Genomic DNA, 14386 nt, shown 5'->3' on the forward strand with positions numbered 1-14386 from the left:
TTCCTCCACGGGCCAGTTTATATTCAACTTTTTTACTGCCCGGGCCATAACCTCAGCAAGCTCCTCATGGGCTGGAGATGAGGATGACGGTCCCTCATCTCCACCCTCGATACCTTCAATATCAACCTCCTCGGAGGAAGATATATTCAGTATCGGTGTCTCTCTTCGGGGGAAGAAACCGCAGCGCGTGCTTCCACCACCAAAGAAGAGACACTAGATCTAGCAGGTAAGGGGAGCGATAAGGCAAAGCCCGTCTCTCCCCCTCTGCTAGATCCATTTGTGAACCCCACGAGTGCAGCCTTCGCTGTGCCTCGGCAGCAGCGGGACCAGACCCGCGGGGAACACTCGCCGCGGCGCCCTCCTCAAAGAGCGCCCGGCGTGAGCGCAGCGCCCTGAGAGTGAGCCGCTCACAGTGCACACAGACAGCCCCCTCAAGAGCTGCCTGTGCGTGCTCAACTCCCAGGCATTTCACACACATCTCGTGTGTATCTCCCTCCACGATGAATCGCGGACAAGGAGGTGCACACTTAGTGAAACGCTGGCTTTTCTCCGTCATTTTATATATATATATGTCTTTTTTATGTGTCTATTTCACTTGTTAGAAACTCTTGTCCTCAGACAAAGAGATCACTTTCTGGCGAGATGGTAGACAGACAACAGTAAATAAGACAGACAAGATACAGATAGCGCTTACTGAAGACAACAGAAGCTAGCGTTCTCTGTTTTTGGGCGTGCTTTATAGTCCGCGACGTCGCCCGCCTATGACGTCACGTTCTCTCTCTCTCATTGGTTGGATACAGTGGTGCTTCACGAACACAAAAACACAGAGGATTCCCATCACGTCAACGACGTAGCGTCGATAGTTCCCACGAAAGGGAACAATTATTTTTACAATTATATTTTCTGATGCTAGTGATGCAGAAGTTTTAGTTTTAAGGAGACAGTTCACTCTAAAATGATTCAGTCAAAATGTACTCCCCCTTATATTTATGAAAAATGTCAGTAGGGTCCATGCTGTTTTTGACCCCATTGACTTTCATTGTATCGGCAAAAACAGTTGAAATAACTTACAGAATAAAGCCAGTCATGTAGCTTTGAAACAACATGAAGGTGAATAAATGATGACAGGCAGAACTTTGTTTGGTTGAAACTGCAAAATAATTCTCAGAATCATAAACAGTTGTCAATTTTTTTTCATTTTCACCTTTTTTTTTTACATAGCGCTTTATACAATACAGATTCTTTTGAAGCAGCTTTACAATAATAAACAGGAAAGTAATTTAGCTGTAAAGCAGCTCTAAAATATGACAATAGTGTCACTGGGAGAAACCAGGCTCATTCAGAATATTTAATCCCGTTCCTTCTGCTTGTAGATCTGGAGACATCATGTCGGAATATGGAGGAAGAATGTGTAAAATACAGTAGAAACACTTTTAAGTAGATTTTTCCCCCCACCAAATTAACTGAAATGGACATTTGAAAGAACTGAATCACTAAGGAAGGTTCCAGAAACACATTCAAATTTTCCTCCTAGGTTTTATCTAAGGCTGCATTTCCCAAAGTTTCCCATGCTGGAAATGATAATTCATGTCCTGCACACCAGAATATTGTGCTGACAATATTCAGTAGCATTCTCTGCAGCAGTCCAAACCCTCCTCCATAAATCAATACACAGATCTCGCCCTCTGCTGGGTCTCAAGCAGCTTCTCCAGAAAACCCCAATGCTGTCTCCCAGGAGGTCTTTCACCCATTGTTTTAGCCCAGAGCTAATCTGAAGGATTCAGTCCAAAAGGGTTGAGAAATTGTTTTCCATTTGTGTGGGATTCGTTTTGAAATGGCAATGAATGCTGAATTTTTTATGTAGATTTAAAGGGATGTTATAGCACAGGGCTGGATGCACAGCAATTTCTCGTTTCTGCTGTGGTTAATAATTTAGTTAAGTATGGGTGTGTAACCCCATTCCTGCAGTGGTTCTGACCGAGTTACCGAAAACAGAAAGCATGCTATAAATACATGCATGATTGTGTGTATTATACATGCGAGTGTGTTTTTACAGCAAGCACAAAATGTTTTCCAAACATTGCATTTTTTGCAGTTAGGTTCTGTCCAATTTTAATGTTACATTAAAAAAGTTGCCTAAAAAAGCAATACCCGGCCTTATTAGGGGAATAAAGTGTTATGATAACCTTTTCAGGACGTAAAAATGTTTTTGTAGTGTAGTTATGCTAACAGCATCTTCTGACTTTGTTTTCACGCTTTATTGTGTTTGATTCCGTCATAGTAGATTACATTGTCGGCCTTGTCCTTTCAGGTTGAATTTGAGGATGTGGAAAAGGTCACTTAAAATGTTGGTGATCCTAATGTTGCCTTTGTCCATTCAGGTTGATTGTGAATGTAAGTGAAAGAGTTTGTATATTTTTTCAGTATATCAGTAAATCTAGTGAGTTTTCCCATATTTCTCTGTATCAGTTGGAAAAACTGTGTGTTTGTGTGTGTGTGTGTGTGTGGGGGGGGGGGGGGGGTGTACCCTCCGGAATATTGGTCAGTGAGTATCTCCTTCCTACCATTCACGCTGAGGTGAGTCTTCTGCTTCAGTGCTTCAGCGTGTGTGTAAGTTCACCTAAAGCGTTCACAGGTTTGTTATAGGATAAGAACTCTGAGGCACAAATATAGACTGTGACCTAAATTTTGAGAAGTTAACTGTAAGAGTTCACAATAAACTCTGAGCTACAGTGCTCAAAGGCTTCTCACCCACCCCCTCCTGAGATCTCCTTTCTGTGTGTCATCATGTAAGAGCAATTTCTAATTCATTTACATTGAGGCACAACATATCAGCAGATGTTGACTCTAAGCTTGGCTGATGGGATGAAAATGTAAAAAGATTAAATCATCCTTTATTGGGGACATCAATTAAAAAGTGTAATGAAATCAATTGCATTATAATGATTATATGCTAAATAATTAATAGAAATGCATCTCAAGACCCCTGCGTTGCTCTGTTCTGACATGGTTCTGTTTGTCTATAGGTGTGAATGTAGGTCACTGGTGCATAGTCTCTCTCTCTCATGATATTTTTTCAGCTTTCGTCTGAATCATGCAAAGCAGCTTGAAACATCAAACAGATTTGCAGGAATATCCATGTGCTGAGGGGAGAGAGGCAGAGCGGCTGTGTGCTTGTGTGAGTGGGTGGGTGGATGGAGAAAATGGAGCATGAAGACCTCCTCATCTCCTCTTTTCAGCATCTAAACTTACAATCATCACAGACTCACAACCAAACCACAGCTTCTTGGGGCTTATTGCTTTTATAAAATGGTTCTTCCAAAAAAATATTTATTTTAATACTGATGTAGTGAGGTCACAGGTGTATGATTGTAGTAGAGTAATTTATAATGGCTTCGTACTCCGCTCAACCAATCAGAATCAAGGACTGGAACTATCCATTTTATAAAAATACTGTAACCCAACAGAGTAGTATGTCCAAATTCATAGCATTCGAAGCATTCCGGTGAGATTCTGAAGTGCGCATTCAATGGACACTTTACTATCTCATGAGGCCACAGGAGAGGATTTATAAATGGAGGTGAAGCAACGTAACTGAGACGGTAGGTCATGTGATAATGACAACATGTCCACACGAATTACATTCAAACTACCCCCATTCATACTATATAGAACATACTTTTTTAACAGCAGCGAAGTAAGTTCAAATTCAAATGTAGTACCTATTCTGACAGTACGTGATTTCGGATGCACCTATAGTCTCTCCCCTTTGTGTTGTCAAGTCAAATAAAGCAGAGAACCTTTCAGCAAAGTTCATGTAATATACATGGATATTTAAGTAAAAGTGTGTAATCTCTGCTTCAGCATCACCAAATGGATTTTATACCAAAAATAATGAGTGTTTTTACTTCATCTGTCTGCAGACACTCAGTAATTACATTTTTTGAGGAAATCAACATACGGCTTAATTATAGTTGTCTGCTGACTTTTGTTCATGGTATTCAGCTGCAACAGAAGGTTTTGCAAAAAGACACAGAATAAATATGTTTCATATCTAAATGTTTGACTTTTTTCCCATATTGGAATCGAAACTGGGATTCGATAATAATCGGAATTGATAAGCAGAATCGAAATTGGAATTGAAATAGCTAAAACTCAAATGATACCTAACCCTTGTTCTATCCATCGGTTTTTGATTGGATGGAGGCAGCTCTGTATACGAGTTTGCAGTCGATTATAAGAAAGGTGCGTGGTTTAAGAGGGCTCAATAACTGGAGAAGTCCAGCATACTTTACCAGAGAGAAGTAAAAATGACAGGCTCAAAAAAAAGAAACATATTCATTAGGGGTGTCACGAGATCTCGCAAGACTAAATTGTGACGAGATTTCTCGTCGAGGCGAAAAGCAGTCTCGTGATAGTGTGAAGGTGAAATTAGGAAAGAATATGCTACAACTATGTTTACATTATGCCTCCACTGTCGTTTAGCTTTTTATAGGAATAAAAAAACATTTAATTCAGTTGGATAACGGTCGCCGCCACTCCCTATTCACAGAGTACACGCGGTCGCGAAAGTGAAAGTAAATGCGAGCGCGTATTGAAGCTCGATGTCAATACCCCACATTTGAAAGCGGCTCCCTGATGCATGCAAATATCTTCCAATATGAAAGCCATCTTAGGCTGGGCCGTGTAGTTGTAAGCATCTCTCAGCTCTGTATCATGCTTGAAGAAAAATTTGGTCTCTATTTGCACTTTGAATTTTGAGAGAGTACTTTGATTATGCTTGCACTTATAGATTGCACTTAAGAAATTTTTTATTTATTTTTATGGTAACATTTTACAGTAAGGATTCATTAGTTAACGTTAGTTAACTTTACATGAACTAAGGAAGAACAATACTTCTACACTATTTTATTTAATGTTAATTTCAACATTTACTAATATATTGTTAAAATCAAAAGTTGTATTTGTTAACATTACTTAATGCACTATCATGAACTAACCATGAATGACTATTTTTATGTTTAACTAACATTAACAAAGATTAATAAATACTGTAGCAAAGATATTGCTCATTGTTGATGTTGGTTAATACAGTACATTGTTTATAAATGAGACCTTATTGTAAAGTTTTACCATTTTTAGTTATACTCTTTTTATTTCTATAAACAATGTGTGGAAAGGAGTTCAGTTAGGAGGTCAAAAGTTGTAGAAGCTCATAAATCATGTACAGTAAGGCCTTAAGAGACTCATATGAAATCATACAGGAGAGAAGTCAGTCAGTTGAGTTTGCGGCAAAACCTTTTACAGCGCTTGAATATTGTTGTGTTTTACTGCATATGATAATTCATACTCAGAAATTAGAACTGAAATTACAAGATGATTAGTTGAAACATTTCAAATGCACCTGCAGATTATTTTTCTAATCATCTTTGAGGATTTCTTAAAAATAGTGTGTAAAAATCTCGTCTCGTTCTCGTGAACTCAGTCTCGTGTCTCGTCTCGTGTGCTACCTGTCTCGTCACACCCCTAATATGCATGGATGAATCGTTCACAATAAGATCAATGACATGAAAATAGATGTGAATTTCCATTTCATACCACTGTGATTGGAGAACTTTATAATTGAAGAAATATATAATTTTATACTTTATACTTTTAAAATGGAACAAAATTACTTCAGCTTTAACATGTTGCTATCTCAAACACTGCTGCATATTATTACACATGCAAAAACATGTTTAATGTTAACTCCTGCACACAGGTACACTGGTTAACATTTATCTTAATTGTTAAGAATTTAATTTTTGCTGAGTTTAAATAGGCCAGACTGTACTCTGCTTGGCAAAATGTCTGGTGTTTTTGTCAGGAAGTGCCTGTTGGGTATAAAGGGTAAAGAAAGGCCTCAGCACGCTGAAACTCTGTGGAATAGAAATACAGAAACCCTGCTGTCTGACTAATGCATTATTCAACTGCAGGCATTCCCTTAAAATGGCCCCGGCAGGATCCTCTCCCCTTTTGTGATGTACTACTCATGCATCTGTGTATATATCTGCGGATTGGGTATGTGTGAGCTCTGTTTTGTTAAACCCACTCTGTCTTTCTCTCTTTCAGGTGGTGTACTTGCAGCAGGCAGAAGTGAACAGGGAGAAGGTGTCCCCTATGCACCAGAGCAGCATTGATGGAGTGGAGGACATGTCCACGTTGGCAGAGCTTCATGAGGCCGCCATCATGCACAACCTTCATCAGCGATACCAGAAAGACAACATCTATGTAAGAAACGTACAGACACTTGACCTCACAATGCTCCATGAGACCTCATCAGGGTTATTATTATATGCTACAACAAAAAACACTTCTGTTAGCTGAAATCAAATAATTTATTGGTGTATAATAATTCATGTGTTTCAGTGTCTTCAGGTTACTTGTCCTGTCCTCTTAAAAATAGTAAATGCCTCTTAGATATCTTGAAATCTCCTCTTCCCTCAGATGTTCTTGTCAAGCCATATGATATCTCTTCTGCTGTTATCTGTCTCCCCATTAAAAGTCACTTTAACTTTTAGAGGCCAAAAGTGAATGATCCTTCTGAATGTTAATAGCGCTGCTCCACTGAGGTCATCAAACTGGTAAAATCGCAAAATGAAACTAAATACACCACGCTTAATTTAAAAACAACAACACAGAACCTCTTCCACCCAATGAGTCACAAGACCAACTAAACTTTTGTCTTCACCACTGACATTTTTATTTGTTGTATATATAAATCATATATAGGCATTATGTCTAGCCTTGACAAGATTATTTTAGATGTTAATATAAACTCTGGCAATGATTCCTCAACTGATTCCTTATCTATACTATCTATACTGAAGCTGAAGTACACCATTGTTCAAAAGTTTTGGGGTCAGTCAATTTTTTTTAAAGGGGACCTATAATACCCCTTTTCACAATATGTAATATAAGTCTCTGAGGTCACCAGAATGTGTCTGTGAAGTTTCAGCTCAAAATACTCCACAGATCATTTATTATAGCTTGTCAAATTTGCCCATATTTGGGTGTGAACAAAAACACGCCGTTTTTTGTGTCCCTTCAAATGCAAATGAGCTGCTGCTCCCGGCCCGCTTTCCAGAAGAGGGCGGATTTTAACAGCTTGCGTTTCGGTTGTTCAACAACAACAAAGTTGGAGAATCTCACGCAGCCAAAATGAGGATTGTCAGTAACAGTGTTCAGCTTTACATTGTTCAAACCGGAGTCGACACTGATGGAGAGACTCAGGAAGAAGTTACAATTTCTAGAATGAAATTGGACATTTCTGAATGATGCTGTGATTGGTCTAATATGCTGTGAATGGTCTAATATCTTTTCCAAAATGTCGCTCCTTTTTAGCAACGAGCTTGCCAGGGTAAATTTTCAGGCTATCCAAGCTAACAAGACTCTAAATAGTGTTCAGTGCTCGTCTGTGCAGTCAATGACAGAACAGTTATCATGCTTTGCTCAAACTTTTGCCATGGTGTTAGAACTGGCACACCGTTTTCGCTTGCAGAAAACAAAATGATGATGCTGTGGGTGGAAACATGCAGATTAAGGGGCGGTAACATTATAATTAGATCCCCTTCCTATGTCACTAGGGAAGCGAAATCTAAGAGTGTGTTCACACTTGTAGTTCGGTTCGTTTGTTTCATTTGGTCCGGACCAAAGAAGGAAAAAAAAAAAAACATTTAGTCCTGGTCCAATTAGTGTTCAGATTAGCAATTTTATCACCGAACCAAAATATACCGAACCTTCAGGCATAGGGATACATTCACAATGTGATTGGTCGGATTTTATGACGTATTGCCTATTTTGAGACGGAAATTACCGAACATCCAAAACAATGCAGTTTTCTGAGGTAAATGCGCTCGTTGTGTGTGTGCAGCTGTCTGTAGCCTGCATGTGATGGTATTTTGGCCAGCTGGAAACTCGTGAAGAGTTTGTAAAATGTGTAAAGTAGTCAAAACAGTGGCGGGAATCCCTCCGTCACACACACAAACGATCTGCTGCGTGAAACAGGGAAAAAATTTATCACTATTTCCACAAAAATATTAAGCAACACAACTGTTTTTAACATTGATAATAATAAGAAATGTTTCTTGAGCAGCAAATCAGCACATTAGAATGATTTCTGAAGGATCATGTGACACTGAAGACTGGAGTAATGATGCTAAAAAGTCAGCTTTTTCGTCACAGGAACAAATTACTTTTTAAAATATATTAAAATAGAAAACGGTTATTTTAAATTGCAATTACAGTTCACAATGTTAGGTTTTACTGTACTTCAAGTAAATGCAATATTGGTGAGCATTAGACATTTTTAAAAAACATCTTAAAAATCTTACCAACCCAAACTAAAATTTTATGGTACTACAATAGAATTTGTCTTCAGACAAGAGTAAGAAAGGAATGATAAGTCAAAGCTGTGGCATTGTGGTAGGACCTAGTGTGGTAGGCCTAAGTGTTCGCTCCGTCTTTCCTGTGTAATCAATCCAGTGTTGTTTTGTATTCTTAATTTTAGGGTGGACAGCTCTCTGACTGACTGAGAGAGGAACTGGAGTTTCCTGCCTTAGTTTAGCAGAGTGATATTAACTCAAAACATCTCAGGCTGAGACTGAAAGGAAACCCTGTTTGATTAAGGAATTTTCCTTCTTCAACAAAAACATCCGAAGCCTAATACATCCCAAAATGGGTTTTCAGACAAAACTGATGTGATGCCGGATTTATTTATAAATATTTACTGTAAATGATAGCCTGAGTAAATGTTCCATTGTCTGCTTTTATTTCCATTGTTTAAAGTGAGTTTATAAGATTAGATACCAAGATGTTTATACAGTTTTTTGTAATTAGGGACTAGCATTTATGCTAAAAAATACTACTAAGTTTTAGTTTACAAGTGAATAACCAAATCCAGAAGCTGACTATTAACAATCAAACAATCTTAAATTTTTAAAGTGAATAGTGGCCTTCGATGCACTGAAGTCCAAAGTATCCTTCGGCCGGCCATGTTTTGTGACGGTCTGCACAGGGTGCGATTTGTGAAAAAAACAGAGGGGGGGATGTTTTGAAAAGTTTTTTTTTTTTTGGAAAATGTGTTAAAAACCACAGTGGAGCTATATACTATTTTTGGCAGCTGTTACAGAAACATTATTACAAAAAATCTTCTGATTTAACCTTGAGATTTGAAGTATTAGATAGCTTAGATATTTGCACCACTACAATGACACTAATAATAATTCTTAATTTCTGATAGAAATGCAAAATCATTCGGGAGTTAGAATAACGAGACACAAACCTTTACATTCAATCGCGTTTGGTCCCATCTATTTTTGATCACAGTGCACACATACAAACTTTAAGTCCAAAAGTGCGCACATTTGGAGAAATGCACATTTACCTCAGATTTTATTAGATAGAATATAAGCCGGGCCATACGCAAGCGTTTCATATTTACCGAGGTCAGAAAATGTTGTTTGCTAGGGGTACGGGGGCATGCTCCTCCGAGAAAATTTAGATTTCCCTGGTGTACATATGTGCATTTTTGAGACGTTTTAAGGCCAACAAATTGGATAACAATAACTTTAAAACCATGTCATGCACAGTTTTGAGGCAGCTTTAATCGCATGTTTGGTAATTTCATGAATTAACTTACAACAGAAAACTGACGGTCATTGCTCGTAGTTTCTTTTGCGCTTTATTTAAGCTAGATAAAGTAATTATGCAGCGCGCGCTAGCGCATTTGCGCATGCAATTCTTGAATGTGCGCCACGAGCACAGTATAACAGCTGATTGGACAGTCATGTTAATTTTACCGACATAGCCTGACAACATCTCATCTGACCGGAGTTCACTGTTGTTCAACTAAAGATCCCTCGTCGTCACGCTTACTGCTAAAGGAGTATACTTTGAAAGGCAAAGTAGTGTGAAGTACAGTATACCCGGGCCTTAGTGCTCTTATGTGGGTAATTCAACTCACTTTTAGCCTTCATATATATGTATACTGTATAGTTAACCTAGTATCACTGCTGTGTATGCCCCATAAAGCTGTTTTTTAATGAACAGATTCAAATCTAATTTTAAATTTGGTTTTATGCGCACTGTAGTAACCAGTAATCTGCAAGTAATAGAGCAGTTTGTGCTCTTTTTTTCCACTCAACAAACATTGCAGTCCTACTGTACATTTACTTGAGATAACACCAATTATAGAACATTTATTCACAAGACAAACATGTTAATCCACAAGAAACAGTGCAACATAAACTGTAACTGACTGTCATAGAACTCTGAACGCTGGCCACTGATGTCACTGCCATTTTGTGATAGACTTTTTCCAAGAGCCACAGATCTCTGCTATAGGGTCTTACTGATGATGTTGCCAAAGAGTGGGGTCATGTGATCGGGTGGCTAGGGCAAACTGGAACCTCATTGGTCTAGACAGAGACATACATCCCAGACTGCTGGTTTAGAGTTGTAGCCTGGAGGAACTGGTATGACTCATTGTCTGCATTATGATCCAAACATTCAAGCTTGACCTTTGCAAAATCCATAGAACAAGAGTCAGTAAATCCGTCTTTGTAAGGATTGACTGGGACAGAGACATGTATAATGAAACTTTTCAGCATGGTTACACAGCTTTTACAGTATTTATCAGATTCTTTTTAATCTTCCATAATGTGGTTTTAACAAACCCAGAACAAGTGATAAAATTATGTAACTTAACCAAACACAAAAATATAGGCCTATATAAAAAATGTATTATTTAGTGTTATATACAATTATGTTATTTAGCATTCAGTGCTAGCTGAAATGAGAGATTTTAAAGGGATAGTCCACCCAAAATTGAAAATTCAGTCATTACTCACCCTCATAACTTTATTTCTTCTATGTAACACAAAGGAAGATATTTTGAAGAATGTTGGTAACCAAACAGTATGGAATCAAAACAAAACAAAACAAAACAATTGAAGTCAATAGGAACCAAAACTGTTTGTTTACCAATTTTCTAATAGTTTTTTTGTGTTTTTTTTTTTTTAAAAAAAGGTATCTGTTCTGCCGTTTTTATCTCACAATTCCGACTTTTTTCTATAAAACAATATCATACAAAATAAAACACATTACAAAATGTACAGTTATAGCATCTAATTCTGATTAGATGACATCTTCAAAAAAGTAATTATAAAATAAACAACTTACCTGTAAATGCAAATAACCACACATCAGTTGAATTATGTATTAATAGAGCTACATTACTTGGCAACTATAATCGGCCTAATCAGAATCATATTGCATGTCTCCCTGCTGTTATTTCATATATCATATTGTTTAAAACTTGTATTGGTATTTTACCACAGATAATTGGTGTTTTTAGAAGCACAGGCACCATTTATAAACTATCAAGTAATTGTATATTTTTCACTCCAGACTATGCAATTGATTCCAATAACATGATTGTCTGTGATGTTTGATATGCATACTGTATTGTTTCTTTTATTTTCCTGTTGTTATCAATCCCAGTGTCAGAGGTAATTACTTGCAACAGTTGTGAACATGATCTGCCCTGTTTAGTTTACTGGACAAAAACATCGACAGTCATCTATAACCAAAACACATCATGCAGTCCAAACCTATTTCATAGTATGGTATAGTCCAATAACCTGCTCTAACAAGTCAGATAATGGCTCTATTGTTGTTTATCTTGATATATTTGTGCTGGTGATGAAATGGCAAGCCTTATGAGACACAGTATGATGAATAGCTCTAGTTTTCATATGCAATAGAGGAAATTATGAATGGATGTTTTTTTTTTTATGATTAGCAAAGGTCAGTGTAATGGTTTTATTAATTTTTTTTAGTAGAGCTTATAAAACATATCTCTATCAGTGTCTGAAAATAGCTTATAATTTTCCCTGTTATTTGAATATAAAACTAAAACAGCATGCAAGGCTTTATTTGTCAGCGGTATTGTTGATCTTGCTTTAGACTGGAGATTTGTGTCATGTTGTGCTCAATGGAGTGAATGTGAAGGGGCTATCTTATCCCATCTTGGTAAATGGATACTGTAATTTACCTTTCCCAGGATGCATGCATTGGAGTTGATGACTGATAGCTAGTAGTTATCTGATTTATCATAGTGTAGTGTCACGATTAATCGTTTGCAAAATAAAAGTCTGTGTTTACGTAATAAATGTGTGTGTTCTGTGTATAATAATTATGTATATATAAATACACACACATGCATGTATAAATTTAAGAAATATATGCATGTATAAATAAATATATATATTTAAATATATTTTATTTTATATATAAATATAACATTTTTCTTAAATATACATATGTATGTGTGTGTATTTATATATACATAATTATCATACACAGAACACACACATTTATTACATAAACACAGACTTTTATTTTGCAAACGATTAATCGCGATTAATCGTTGTGCAGCCCTAAGTATCCAGGAAAATCTCATTTAATCTCATCACGGTGCCGTTGTTAAGATTAGCAAGTCATATTACTGCTGGTGGCCAGTGAGCATGGGTGTTGTTTGCCTCAATATATGAAAATTGCAATCACACACCTGCAGATAAACACCTGCATGTACTGATGCATTCAATATTAAAAGAGATGGATTTATGTTGTTACAGTGCGTGTAGATAAGGACACACATCATCCACAATCCTCTCATGGCCTACTGACCCTGACACAACCAGCTTCTGATGTGGAATATGACCTGATCACATTCTGATTGTTAAAGTTCCCTTTAAATTTCCTTTTATTTGTGGATATAAACTAAAATGTGCACTGATCACAAATGTTTCAATTTGCTGGTTTTATTGTTTTACAATTTGCTGGCTTTCAATAGTCCTTAACTGCCTCTCTTCCTCTGTCTCTCAGACTAACATAGGTTCTATCCTGGCGGCTGTGAATCCTTATAAGCAGATCGGAGGGCTGTACGATCTCTCTGCAGTGGAGCTGTATAGTCAGCATCATTTGGGCGAGCTGCCGCCACATATCTTTGCTATTGCCAATGAGTGTTACCGCTGCTTATGGAAGAGACATGATAGCCAATGTGTGCTGATTAGGTAAGCCATTCAAACATTGTTTTTAATTTAGTCAAGCAGACATACTTGCAGAACAAGCATGGGAATAAATAAGAGATTTTCAGTCAAATTTGCTCATGAAGTGGTAAATATTGATTGTATTTTTCCATTGTTTGGAATGAAAGACTTTATGAAGCATTCTTTGTCTGCCTTTTTTAAATCATTTCTTACATGCTGTAATATGATTAAAAACCATGGAGAATCAAATCAGAAAGTGTAAGTGTAAAGACTTGTCCACAAGAATGATAACTAGAATGATAACTATAGTCATAAAGTTTTAAATCTTTCCGCATAGTGACTCATTTAAACACCTATGATTGGCCAGTTACGTTCACACGCTCAACAGACATGTCTGTGACTGGCTACAATGCTCAATGCTGCAAAACACACTGTAAATAGTAACCTTTGATGTAATGGATGGTTTTGACTTTAAACAGCATGTTACTTTTCCGACCCATAGGCTGGGCCATATATTGGATGTGGTATGTTCTGCTGGTGTTGGTATCCAATCTTTGGATAGTATTGACATGAATATAAGTGACCATAGACTTATTACTTTTGAGATAAAAGTTATGTCTTCACGATCCATTACTGAGCGAACTATCAAATTTCGTAACATCAAGCACATGGACTTCACTCTTTTTTCGACTTCTGTTTCTGGGCTTCCCACAACTAACTCCGTTGAGCACTATAATTCCATGCTATCCTCACTTCTGGATGAGTTCGCACCTGTGCGAGAACGGGTTGTTACTTTTAGGAAACCCTGTCCATGGTTTACCCCAGAATTACGTCTAATGAAAGCTGCCGGTAGGCAATTAGAACGGCAGTACAAAAAATCTGGCCTGATGGTACACAGGCTGCTTTACACTGAACAACAGTCTGCTTACCATTCTGCTTTGAACACTGCACGTAAGAACTATTATTCAAGCATCATCGGTAATGCTGCAACAAATTCTAAATCATTGTTTAAGACTGTTGACAGTCTTCTCAAACCAACTAAGGCTGTTGTTCATTCCTCTGTTGACCAATGTAACAAGTTTCTTCATTATTTCACTGGTAAGATTGAGGGTTTATATAGCTCTTTAAATCCCATCACTCCTCTTGAGCTAGTCGATATCCAGCCTTCAAATTTTCCAACCACTACCTTCTCTAATTTTGAAACGGTTGGAGATGATTTTATTATAAGTACAGTGAAGTCCATGAACCCTACTACCAGTATTTTAGATCCGGTTCCCTGCTCGGTTATTACGAAC

At 37.4% G+C, this 14386-nt stretch overlaps 1 protein-coding gene across 1 annotated transcript in view; it reads left to right on the forward strand.

The window, feature by feature from the left end:
* Positions 1-14386, forward strand: part of myo10l1 (myosin X, like 1) — a 79772-nt gene that overhangs the window by 35350 nt on the left and 30036 nt on the right. The window contains exons 3-4 of the mRNA XM_067373904.1: positions 6112-6270; positions 12928-13115. Of these exons, the coding sequence (XP_067230005.1) occupies positions 6112-6270; positions 12928-13115 (347 nt within the window). The remainder of the gene's footprint in view (positions 1-6111; positions 6271-12927; positions 13116-14386) is intronic.

This window comes from Chanodichthys erythropterus, chromosome 21, assembly GCF_024489055.1.
Source record: "Chanodichthys erythropterus isolate Z2021 chromosome 21, ASM2448905v1, whole genome shotgun sequence".
Lineage (NCBI taxonomy): Eukaryota > Metazoa > Chordata > Actinopteri > Cypriniformes > Xenocyprididae > Chanodichthys > Chanodichthys erythropterus.